The sequence below is a fragment of the Parus major genome, chromosome Z (assembly GCF_001522545.3).
Source record: "Parus major isolate Abel chromosome Z, Parus_major1.1, whole genome shotgun sequence".
NCBI lineage: Eukaryota > Metazoa > Chordata > Aves > Passeriformes > Paridae > Parus > Parus major.
The window spans coordinates 35,418,489-35,431,264 of record NC_031799.1 but is presented as its reverse complement, the minus strand read 5'-3'; the positions used below and the strand labels follow the sequence as shown (position 1 = coordinate 35,431,264).

At 37.1% G+C, this 12,776-nt stretch overlaps 1 protein-coding gene across 4 annotated transcripts in view; it reads left to right on the top strand.

Annotated features, from left to right (window-relative positions):
- Nucleotides 1–11,583, top strand: part of TLE1 (TLE family member 1, transcriptional corepressor) — a 75,057-nt gene extending 63,474 nt beyond the window's left edge. For all 4 annotated transcript variants that reach the window (XM_015653059.2, XM_015653057.2, XM_015653060.2 and 1 more), the window contains 6 exons: nucleotides 4,203–4,452; nucleotides 6,159–6,406; nucleotides 8,097–8,244; nucleotides 8,635–8,785; nucleotides 9,209–9,285; nucleotides 9,440–11,583. In XM_015653059.2, coding sequence (XP_015508545.1) covers nucleotides 4,203–4,452; nucleotides 6,159–6,406; nucleotides 8,097–8,244; nucleotides 8,635–8,785; nucleotides 9,209–9,285; nucleotides 9,440–9,547 — 982 coding nt within the window. In that variant the 3' untranslated portion in view covers nucleotides 9,548–11,583. The remainder of the gene's footprint in view (nucleotides 1–4,202; nucleotides 4,453–6,158; nucleotides 6,407–8,096; nucleotides 8,245–8,634; nucleotides 8,786–9,208; nucleotides 9,286–9,439) is intronic.
- Nucleotides 11,584–12,776: the final 1,193 nt, after the last annotated feature.

The following is a 12,776-nucleotide window of genomic DNA, read 5'->3' as shown; positions in this document are numbered from 1 at the left end:
GTCATTTCTGCACAAACACCTCTATCCTTATTTCTTGACCTTTTGTTCTATATGATGAAACAACAACAGATATTCACTGTTTATTGTGATAACTACAATTAAAAATGAGCTGGAGTGCAAAGAAAAGCTGAAAGCAAAATGGAATCATGAATGGGAGGAACGTTTTGCTTTCATGTTTTGCTGTCAGGGTATGGTTGTGCTACTTAAAGAAGTCTGCTTGAATTGAAGGCATGAAGTGAAAGTTTTTCAGGGATTTTTTTTAGGCATAGTACTTTAGTCGGCAGTGAGTGCATTTGTACATCAATCTGAATACTTGGAGTAGATGGCAGGTAGTTTAGTTAATTTGCTATGTTCTTGGGTAGTGAATTATCCTGAACTCTCCTCAGCATGTCAGATGATACTTGCTGTACACTTACTTTGAAATTAGCAAGTTAAGCTGAGAAACTGGTTTGTATTAGTATCACTTAACCATGTTGCTGTGCATAGGAACTCTGCAGGTTCCCAGTGTTGCTTTGTCACATAAGAGAAGTCTCTGGATGCACTAATTCAGAAGACTATTCCCATTATTCAAAATAATATAAGTGAGAGTATACTAATTGTCAGAACTCTTCTAAGTAAAAGGCGCAGAAGTTTGTCTTGACATCATTCTTGTCATAGAATTCAGTTAATTAAAAGTGTATATTTATGTATTGCATGATATATACTTAGCTTATTTGATATTTAATTTTAATTGCATTTCTATAAGATAATTTTCTTTGTTTGATCTTAGCCCAACACAAGGAAGGACACTCCTTTGACTAAAAAGGGATAATCATGGAATCCATCATAGCACAGCTGTCTTCCATACAGACAGAGTTCTCTGAGACAGAAAACTGTGCTAGTCATGAGACTAAACAGCAGTTTCTGGCATACATGTTCAGTTCTAAAAGAAAAATGGGTAGTCAAGTGGCCTGTTAAGAAATTCTGAGCTTTAGGGAACTCAAGAATTTGCCAGATTTTCCTAGCTGTTGACTCGTTTGAGATTAGATAATGAAAATTCTTGTCATTTTTGAGCATTGAGGCCTGTGAATATGTCTAGTGTATTAAAAATTGAGTCTTCTGTAGGTGTAGAACTGTAATTACAGTCCTCAGAAGAAGCAGGATCTGTCTCATGGTGACCTGATGAAGAGAAAGTGAAGGGCTGCAAATAGTCATTTGCACTGCTGTCTCCAGTCCTGCGTTCTTCTAGAGAGAGACATTTTCCTTGTCCAGGGAGTGTCAGGAGTGTCAGTCTGGCAAATGATGCAAGCTTTTTCCAGGTTAAAAGGTATTGTTTAGTGGAAGTTGTACCATAATAACTAGCAGATACAAGTCACTAGACTATCATACCATAAGTATACTGGCAGTGGTGATGTTAGCATTACATGCCACGTATCTTCCAGCAAACAGGAACATTTACTGCAGATACTGCAAACAGGAACAGCACACAGATTCACGTGCTTGTCTTGGAAGAGGGATTTGGCAAAGTGTGGCCATTTCTTTCTACAGTGGATTGCAGATAACTTGCACTGCAGAAAAAGCTGTCTTGGCTTGTAAGAGAGTATTGCCGGTCTCTTTGTTAGGCCATCAAACTCAGTCATCCTGTCTCCTGATCAACCAGTCTTAGAAACAAATGCTAAAAAACAGCAACTGTTTCTAAAATTAGCATAGCCCCACTTTAAACATAGACATAGTGGTAAAATTCTGCATGATTAAAAAATACAGCCTTGTATCTCTGATATTTCAAAGCATAAGAGTCATTACAATTCTACAGTAAACAGGAAGTGCTTGAACAGTATTTCTGTTGTCTCTTCCACACCCCATCTCAGCAAGAACTGTGTGCACACCTAAGCATTTCAAAACACAAATTATTTAGGTATTTTGAATTGAACAGAACATTTAAGCTGTAACCTTCAAATAAAAAAAAAGTCACGGACAAGTAGATTATTCATCTTGGACATGCTGGAAAAAATTGCCTAATATGTGCTTAATTGTTTTGCTTCAGTCCATGATAAAAGCAAGGGCGGGCTGAAACTTCAAAGTTGTGCGGTTCTGTGTACTCTTACTGCTAACAAATACTCTGCAACTGACTTTGATCTGGAGCCCAGGATGGGGCCAAGATTTTCAAGGTCTTAGATGCTATGACTCTTTTGTTGAATTCCGTAGATGAACCCGAGCAGTTCAGCCTCAAGCAGTCTTGTTGTCACTCTTGTTCTGCTTCCTCTCCTGTCCTGTGTCTGATCTGTTTAGTGAATAGCTACTTCGGAACAATCTTGTCTCTCTTCTTCTTCACAGAAAGGAATGGGTTTCTAGTTAAGTCTGTCATTACTGTAATTCTGCATACAAAAAGCCAGAAAGGGTCCCAGTGGGACAAAATACATTTAATATACTGTATGCCTTGTGTACATGTAAGGGAATGAACACTGCACTTCCTTTCTTATCTTACATTTCCCATTCCCGACATCTCTGTGATAAAAAATACGTCATCTTTTTGTGCTTGCTCCTCCTCTATTTCTGTGTACTCTCTGAGCAAGCTTTCTGCTTATACATCCAACCATGTTGAATACAGGAATCCAACCATAAATGAATACAGGAATTGCATACATATGCACTATTAATTTTTCCTCTGTTTAAGACCAATTACTGTTACTGCTAACCAGCTTTTACCCTTCACTTAAGGAAAAACTGTGTTGTTGCATGGGTTGATTGTTTCCAGTCTTACTTTCTGTATGAAAAAGCTGTAGAGTTCTTTCATCTTTCCTCATGCTTTTTCAATGGAATATCTTATGCCCAGGAGCAGAGCAGATTCAGTTGCTTTGTGATGTCTGTTCCAGAACATCAAGGCATCGTCCTTGTTCCTTGTTCCTTTATTTCAAAAAAATACTTGGGAACACATAATATCTTGAAAATACTAGCTTATTATTCAGAACAGAAGATTTAATAGAAATATCTATTGTTGGGTTCTTGGAAGATAGATGTGATGCTAATAGTTGAGCTACAGTGATTGAAGATTTCTGAGGAAGGAAGAAGATTTGGAAAAGAAAGGGAAGTTCTGAACAAAGGAATATATTAGAAAAAGATCTAATATCAGTAGGGAGATAGCAGCTCATTAATGCAAAAAAAAAAAGAATACTCATGTCTCACCATTTTTATCCACTTTGGCCTCTTGAAGGATGCTGTTGATGTAACAAAAGTATGAGCTATAGATGCACCTACAACAGAAGTAAATGAAAAGGATCTCACTAGTATAGCAAAACCCAGCCTTTTACACTAGTGTGTTCATAATTAGTTAAAATAAGGAAACAAACAACATCCCTGCACCTGAACCCTTTATTAGTTGGTGTTTGTAGCCTTGTCCTTGAGTAGAGCTGAACTTAAACTTTTCAGTGACCATGAAAAAATAATTTCATGTACTTTCTATGTGTACATACACTGTTTTAATTCAATGCTAGAATGTCACTTCCTCAACCCTCAGTTTCCATAAACTTGAAATCATACAATGAATACAAATAAAACATTTCTGAAGTGCTTAAAGTACATGGAAAACTGAGCTGTTCATGTTTTTCATTATACTTATTCACGAAAACAAAATTATGAGAAGATATTATCAGGTTTCTGATGAAATCTGTGTGCAACCACTCCATCTGTATCTATGTTCTGTTTAAAACACTAGTTACTGGCTAGAAAGATGGGTATATGAGCACAGCCAGTGGTGACGTTAAGGATGAGATGCAGCAATCAAGCAAAACTTCTGCTTGTGGTACTGCAAGGCAACAGGTGCAAGCCTCGTGCAAGAATGAGAGTAGTGCCTGGTGAGGGACTGCTGCTGTAGGACTTGTGGTGATGAGACTCGTAACTGCTAGCTAGAAACCAGAAAGGTCTTTTGATTGTCTGAGTAGCTGAGGGATAGCAGCCATGACCTTGGTCTGTAGAGTTAAGGGTGGAATTTAACCTGCTTCCCCATTACACAAATACTTCAGCTGAGGCAAACTGAAAATTTCTCCTGTGAAACCTTGTCTCCTTCTGAGATTTCATCTGCCTGTATTACTTGGCACTGTAGCTCTGATTTTTGTGGGATGATTAGCAAAGAACTAAAATTAAAAATGTTGTTTTTTTCTTGCATTGAAGTTATGCAATGGCTGATTTTTAAAATTGTTTTGTCTTCTCTTTCCCTTCCCCAAAAGAGCCTACTCCTTTCATGTTACTGCAGATGGTCAGATGCAGCCAGTTCCTTTCCCTCCTGATGCCCTCATCGGTCCAGGAATCCCTCGCCATGCCCGTCAGATCAACACCCTGAACCACGGGGAAGTTGTGTGTGCAGTTACCATCAGCAACCCCACGAGACACGTCTACACGGGTGGGAAGGGGTGTGTCAAGGTCTGGGACATCAGCCAGCCTGGCAACAAGAGCCCTGTCTCTCAGCTGGACTGCCTGGTAGGTGAACAGGAATTTATGCACAAGGGTAACTTTTCCTTAGAGGCTCAAAAAAATAAAAAAATTAAAAATTAAAAAAAAAAAAGAAAAAGCTAGCCTTGTTTGGATTTTGTTCATGTTAGGAGGAAATAGAAGGCAGATCTGTTTCCTGATGTCCTTTTTTTTTCACACATTACGGTGTTACAGAGAATAGTGCTGGTTTGTTTAGTGATAATTATCACTAACTATCTGCTGTCAAATGCCAGATTAGATCAGATTTATGAATAGAATGTGTACATCATGTTTTGAATAGAATGTTACACTTTTTTTTCCCTTTCTAGTTATACTGATGATTCTTGTGCATGAGTTTAAAAGGAATGTAGCTTGTCTTATGCAGGACTACATAGAACTTTCCTAGGCCTTTTATTTACATAAGGAGCAAAAACTTCATTTTTGTAAGATGATAGAAACCACATACTGAAATAATATGACACAGTACCAAAGGTTACTTTAGGTTTTGCTCATGATCTACTAGTTATACATACAGGCAAATTATTTTCGTGTGAGCAGGGTACAGAAAGGACTGGGTGCTGGTATATGTAGCTGAAAAGCTAACTCAAGAAAGGTAATGCTTCTCACTAGAAGCAGCATAGAGATTTGTGCAGTGTTAGCTGAGAAGACTTAACATTGTCAAGCACAGCAATACATATTTTAAATGAAAATTCTAGCTTCAGTGTTGATCCAATTAAATGTGGTGGGAGTTTTTGGGTTTTTTTGCCCTTTATCTTTACTGCATTATTTTCTGCATTAACTTTACATTTTGTAATTGTCTAGTGGTAGTAGTGAAGTTGAATATATTCTTGATATAGTTGAAGATATTCTGTTCTGTGGCAGGTATCAGTCTAGATGCAGAGCCTTCATCTTAGTTATGGAGCAGTAATGACTGATTAAGTCAACAGTTTCACTGCCCTACTTACTGCTCCTTTGTTGAAAATTTAAAAAAAAATAAATGTAGAAATGCTTTTAACTACTTCTTGCAGTGTTTTTTTCTATGTTTTGATTCATCCATTTTGTAAAGAACTGTTGCCAGTCAAACAAGGATGTAATAAGGAAAGGTAGAAATGTCTTCTGTCACTAACTCCCCCACAGTACCTCTCAAATCAACAATAGTATCACAAATGAGAGATCAATATGTGCCATAAGAATCATGTTGAACAACAAAGGACCAACATAAATACAGGATTGATACAGGAATCCTTAATCTTTCAACTTTGATACTGTGAATGCAAAATAGTATATGAAAGAAAAATTCAAAAATCTGAAGGGTATGAGACTAGAATGACATTTTCATACAGGGCTGTTAAATGCCAAATGAAAGGTCATTTGCTTTAATATTTCTATTGTTGCTAACCTTCACTGATGGAGTGCATTTGCAAAAAAGCAAGCTTACTTTGGCTCTGTTTTTGTGTAATGAGATAGAAAACTTGCCATTCGTCACGTTTGAAATAGAGTAGACTGTGGCAACAGGAGTCTACAGTTTTAATTTCTGCAGCTGCAGTTTCTAATTAGTGATGAGAAGTAGGTATTTACAACCTTTTAGGATCTGCTGGTTCCTCTTCAGTACTTTGGTAATGGAAAAAGTACCAAACTGAAACTTTGATGCAGTCAGAGTTATATTAGTGGTCATTATTGGCAGGCATATAACTGAGGTGATTTGTGTTGTACAGAACAGAGATAACTACATCCGCTCCTGTAAGCTGCTTCCCGATGGATGCACTCTCATTGTTGGTGGGGAAGCCAGCACGTTATCCATTTGGGACCTGGCAGCTCCAACTCCTCGCATCAAAGCAGAGCTGACATCTTCAGCACCTGCCTGCTATGCCCTAGCTATCAGCCCTGATTCCAAGGTGTGCTTTTCCTGCTGCAGTGATGGGAACATCGCAGTGTGGGATCTGCACAATCAGACATTGGTCAGGTGAGTCGTTGTTTACAGAAAATTTTAATAGAAGTTACTCTTTGGACAGCTACATAAATATTTATCTCCCTGAGCAGGGTTTACGACAGCAAAGTAAATAGTCTCTTATTCAAAGGGGTGGTTTACGCCCAAGTTAGGCAGAAACTGGTTTTGGTAGCTTCAGCCTAGTCCTGGAAGATGTGCTTTCAGGGTTGGTCCATAACCTACTGTAGTCAATGTTAAAGCTTCTATTATTTGGGATTGGTGTGCAGGTTTCTACAAGCAGCTTTCTTGTTGGTTTGTTATTGATATGGACTGAACATGCATTTTAGGGAGTGCTTTGAGGTTTGTTCTTTTCCTTTGTCTTAAGCCTTGTTAAGTGAAAAAGAGTATTTTTAATTCTTATTTAGCAATGGTAAGTAGTAAAATTAGTCTTAAAAAAAGTGATTGAAAGGGTGGATCCTCTCAGTTCTTTAGGAAAGCATGGGGCTTACTATAGGATAAATTTTGTTTATGCTTACCAAAGTAGTGGTGACTTAAAATATTTTGAAAAGAGAGAATCTAATTTGGGAAAGGCCATGATACTTGGAAAGTTCTGAACACAAAAACTAAAGAATGTGCTTAGTTTAACTTCCTGTAAATCCATAGTTAGCTGAAAATTACATGCAGAGAGTCATGTTTATATGCATGCAAATTTTACTTTCTGTTGAACCTTTAGGTCAGTAAATACAGTTTTAGATATATAAAGTTTTCACTTTGTCACGTGCATGCTTAGTCCCTGTAAAGGTGCACTCTGCCACATCTATGCACATTTATGAATGTCTTGCTTTTTAAATGTCTGCTATATGTGTTCCCACCACTTGCACGCTGATCTTGCTGGTTGATAGCACATGGAATTTTGAGACCAGAGCTGCTAAACAAAATGTGCCGTGTGACCTTTCTGTGGCAGCTCTTGGTGATTCATACCCTTCGTTCCCAAGCTGGTTGTCTTTTCCCCACCCGCCCTCCACCTTTCACACTGAGGCATAGGACTTTGCTAAAGCTAATTGCTGATGAAAAATGCAGGAGCCTCAGAATGCTTTTGCCAAAGGATTAAGAATAACTTGAGATGACCTTCTGGTTGCTGAAAGCTGAGAGTTGCTAATGAGAAGGTTATAAAACAAACTGCACCATTTAGATTTTTCTAATCTCCTGCCACAGAGAATGCAACTTTGTGACTCAGCAATGCTTATGTTTAACTATCTGGATCTCCATCTGGATCCATTTCTATTAGTATATCTGCTTGTTATTTATCTTCTTGACTTGCAGCCAAAGAAAAATACAGAAGCTGTTTTCTGAAATTGGAGGGTTTATTCTCTGACCGCTTTGATTTAATCCAAGTTATCCTTAGTGGTTTTTATTGTAGTTACTGTGTTTTAATATTCTCACAAGTGGGCTTGGGTTTTTTTGGGTTTTTGTTTTCTTTTTTCAAAAGCTGATAGGAAATATTTGGCTTTATTCAGCTAGCCATTATGCAGTTCATTCTTCTAGCACCTGTAAAATGTTTTTGTGATACTGGTATTTAATGCTTAGCGAGAGGGAGGGGCTGATTTTTGCTCATCGTCAGACACAGAACAGATGACACATGTACAGAGTCCAAAACTAACACCACAACAGTGTTTACCTTGAGCTCTGGCAGGAAATCATTATTCAATCTGGTTTGTTTTATCAGGCAATTCCAGGGCCACACAGATGGAGCCAGCTGTATTGACATTTCTAATGATGGTACCAAGCTCTGGACAGGAGGTTTGGATAACACTGTCAGATCCTGGGACTTGAGAGAAGGGAGACAACTACAACAGCATGACTTCACATCACAGGTAACTGGATTTTCCTACAGCTTTTGCCAATGTGTGGGGTGGGAAGGAAACCCTTAGGATCAAAGACAGAGCCCAGTAGAACTGGCAGATTGTTCCCTCTCTTCCTTTCTCTTCCCCTGCTGCTCATAACACAATATTTTGAAGCTTTCTTATGTGCTTGGTTAGATTACAGAAGGAAATGATGACCTGACACTACTCTTCTCCTATTTTTCTAAGTTAATATGTAAAAACAGGCGTTATTTAGTTACTCGAATTTTGAACTGCAGTTTTGCTATTGTACTGTGTGAATTTGCCCTTATCTCTGTCTCCCTCTCCCAGATAATTTTAGCTGCAGAATAAAATGTTCTATAGGAAAAAAATTAAAAGGTGTAAATACGGTTTAATTTTCAGATATTTTCCCTTGGTTATTGTCCTACTGGTGAATGGCTAGCTGTGGGAATGGAAAGCAGCAATGTCGAAGTGCTACATGTAAATAAACCGGACAAGTATCAACTGCACCTTCATGAGAGCTGTGTATTGTCACTCAAGTTTGCTTACTGTGGTAAGTTGCCCTGAACATAGAACTGGAGGTCAGGGCTCTTAATTCATGTTTTGCTGATTAGTTATTTCATAGTCATTAGTTATTACATCTCAGTTTCTTAAGTAATGCATAAATATCTCTGCTTTATGAATTCAAATGCACTTATCTACAAACAACCATCTGTTTGTCTAGAGGCTGCTGTGAGGATTGATTCATGTGTAAAAAGCTATTTCTGTTTGAAGAGTTTAGGGATTTCCTAGTATGTAACACACTGCAAATGCACTGAGCATCCACATTGATTGTAAGCAAAAGAACTGTGTTGATTAGAAGAAAGAGCTTTTATAAGGGTAATTACTTAACAGATTTCATTTATGTGAATTGAAAACCCAAAATTTGTCAGATGTCTCTTTCATGTTTCTGTAATACTTCTGGTTTGTATTCTAGGTAAATGGTTTGTGAGTACTGGGAAAGATAACCTTCTTAATGCATGGAGAACTCCTTATGGAGCCAGTATCTTCCAGGTGAGGATGATGTTGATTTTAATGAAAAAAAAAAATAGGCAGAGTTCCGAGACTGGATTCAGATATCTTCATATATGTGATCTACCTAAAGTGAGAAGATAGAATGAGCGTAAACAGACTTCTTTTTAATGATATATTTCTATTTTTCTTCTAGTCCAAAGAATCTTCATCAGTGCTTAGCTGTGACATCTCTGTGGATGATAAGTACATTGTCACTGGCTCTGGAGACAAAAAGGCTACAGTCTATGAAGTTATCTACTGAAAAATATGATGGGGATATTCTTTTAGTGGTTGAACTGGGCCAAAATTGTTTGTAGAAGTAGAAAGGTTTTGAATTTTTTTCAAAGGAACAAAAATGTTGAGGTTCCAGACCTTGCCATGAAGCTACTCCGGTTTTTCAAAATAGAAGGCAACATCCAGCAACTAAGTATTGGCTACGTGGACCAGACGGAACACAGAGGCAAGACGGACAGATGTAGCCTAGGTTTTTGACATTATTTTTAAAAAGCCAAGTCTACTGAAGAATGTTGGAGCCTTTTATTTTTATTTTTTTTTCTTTTTGTGACCTCATGCAAATTTTTCTCATTGCCTGAATATGGGGGATAAATACCTTTCTGTTTCTTGCAGTTCAAGTTGCATTCTGTCCTGTGTAGAGCAGCAGTGTCTCAGATGAACTTGTTTCCTGGTTTTGCATCTTGTGATATGTTTTTGTATTTTTGTTGAAGGTCAAACATTTGTATAAATTGTAAATATATTTAGTTTACTACAGTAAAGGCTTTAGTACCAACAACCAGTCTTCCCCTTTGCCCCCTCCCTGCTTGCCCTGCTTATTTAAAATTAAAAACCTTTTGGGGATATAAGTACCTTTTTAGAAGCAAAAGCAAACACTATGTATAGTTTGAAAATGGTGTCTTATTCTTTATAACTATTCTTAGATTCCTTTATCATACTTCAAAGTAGTTGATTTGACATACTAGGGTATCAAGTCCAGTAGATATTGTCTTGTTCTACAGAAACTTAAAGGCAGTTTTGTACTAATTATAGTGTAAATATAAAAATTGAACATTTCATAAAGATGTGCAGTTTAAGTTTATTCTGATGTCCCATGTATATGTTTTTTGGCAGATAGAGTAAATATGTGCCTGATCATAACTCATTTGGTCATTTCTCTAGGAGAGGAGGTGACTTCCCTGTCCTTTTTCCCCCAGCTGAACAGAATTCATGTGAGACTGCATTTCAACTAAGTGCATCAGAGCCTTTATTCATTATATGAGGATGTCTGTGATTAGATAAGCTAGATAAATTGCATCCTTCATGTTTTACAGAGAAGTGGTAGTTAATGACCATTTCCTTTTTAAAGTCTTGTCTATACTTAGATACTCAGGTAAATTTAACTAAATTACCAAAAGTATGAGTTTTACAGGGGATTGCTTAAAGATGATAAACACTTGCAGGCTTGCAAGTGAAGTGAATTAACCTAAACTGAGTTAAACTCGCTTCTTAATTTCTTGTGAAAATATTGACAAAGGAATATTTTGATTTTTAACTAATCCACTCTACAAATTAATTAGAATTAATTTTCCTGAGTGTCCCATGTTACGCAGGCCTTTAGGCTCTATGTATGTATTCATGCTGAGCAATCTTTCAGTCCTTTCCATTGTCACATCGCTGTGTGATATCTGTGAAGAGCCATGATACGCAGCCAGTTACCAAAGCTATGCATCTTCAAGTTTTCTTGGTGTACTCAAGAGCAATGGATGAGGAGAGAATGTGTTCACTTTACTTAACTATTATTTTTTCAGTCTAATGTGTTCTACCACTGTGTAGACAACAAACTTTGCTGTTGCACTGGTGAGAGCCATACATTTCCTACATTCTGTAATTTGGTTAGAATTTCTGTTCCTAATGGAGAGTACAGCTGAACAGAAGGGTATCTTTAAACAGCTAATTTAGATTACACAAACTGTCAGACAGAAGAGCTGCTTTCTCATTTTGCTAGCATTTGACAATGGCCTATGTCCCTGCTCTTTCAGAGACATGAAACTAGGAAGAAAAAGTTTGACTGACAGATGCATTGATTGGTTATGGAATTTTTCATCTGGGGGCAAATTTCTAGTTTCTAGTCTGAAGAGACACAGGTTTTCTTTTCAATTTACATGACCATTCTACTAAAACCATTTTATAGCATTTAGAACTGTAATAGCCTTAATGTGTTAACATTGCATTGGGAATGTAAAATGTTACCCCTTCAGGATAATCTGGTCTCCTAGAACATTTAAAATTAGCATTCTATCAGTATGTATCCGTGTATCTCTTTGTTGATTGCTTAGATGTTAATTTGTATCTGTATGAAAAAGACCAGTTTAGTTGCTGGTCATGTGGCTTTCAGACATGGTGGGGCAAAAAGCAGAATGATCAGACTTCAAAGAGTTAACTATATTTGCTGCAGTGAAATACTGGGAATTGCTATGCCTTTTTAAAAGGGGAAGTTTTAAAACGAAAGGATTTATGAGATTACTTGATTTTTACAATTTTCATACTGAAATTTCTCTGAACATCTGGCTCTGGCAGTGATTGACTTTAGCAGCACTGGCACAAATTTGCTTCATTTGGGACCATTTGGATTTTTGCCAAACTGCTATCACCTTGGCTTTTACTTTGTAGGTATCCTTTTGCTGTTCTCTGAAGTCAATATCAGAGGAACCAAGAATGCAAGTATTCCTGCACGTCCATATAAATAATAAAAAAAAAAATCTCACAAGTGTAATTGTAATATATGTTGTGACATAGTGCTTGCTAGTAAGATCACATTCTTGTCAATCAGGAAAATCATAGTGTCAGGAAAATCACAAAATACCTTGTTTTCTTGGCTTCTAGAATGGAATGTGTCAGAGCAGTTATGGAATTAGAAATTTATGCATGTGAATGAGTTTAATCATATTTGTGCCATATATTTCTTGATTATAATTAAGAAATTAATTTCTTTTTTTTCCCCCCATCATATCTACTTTAAGCCTTGGGTCTAAAAACTAGTAGATGCATCTGAAAGCTTCTGGGTGGATCATACATGCTTGTGGATGAGTAGTTCTCTCCATTTGCTGTTTCAGAGTTCTCTTAATATTTATAAAACATTGTGAGTTTTTTCATTTGTCAGACAGCAAAGCACATTCTACTTGCAGATGTAATTTTTAATGAAAAGATAGATTTCTTTTAGTTTCTTTTAATGAAAAAATAGAAGATAGACACTCCTAGCCTGTCTGGTCTACGCAATTACCTAAAAGATGTAAAGCTTGTGAAGCTTAAAACTTCTGTAAGTTCTTGTAGCCCTGTGCAAAGTAGTGGGTATAAATAATTGCTTATTGAATGAAGAAACAGACCAACCAAGATCAGCAATAATAGAAAAGGCACTGGGAAAACCATATGGGAAAAAGGAAGTGCACCAGTAACTATTGTGTAGGTTTGTTTTTTGGTTTCTTTTTGTTTGTTTTTTT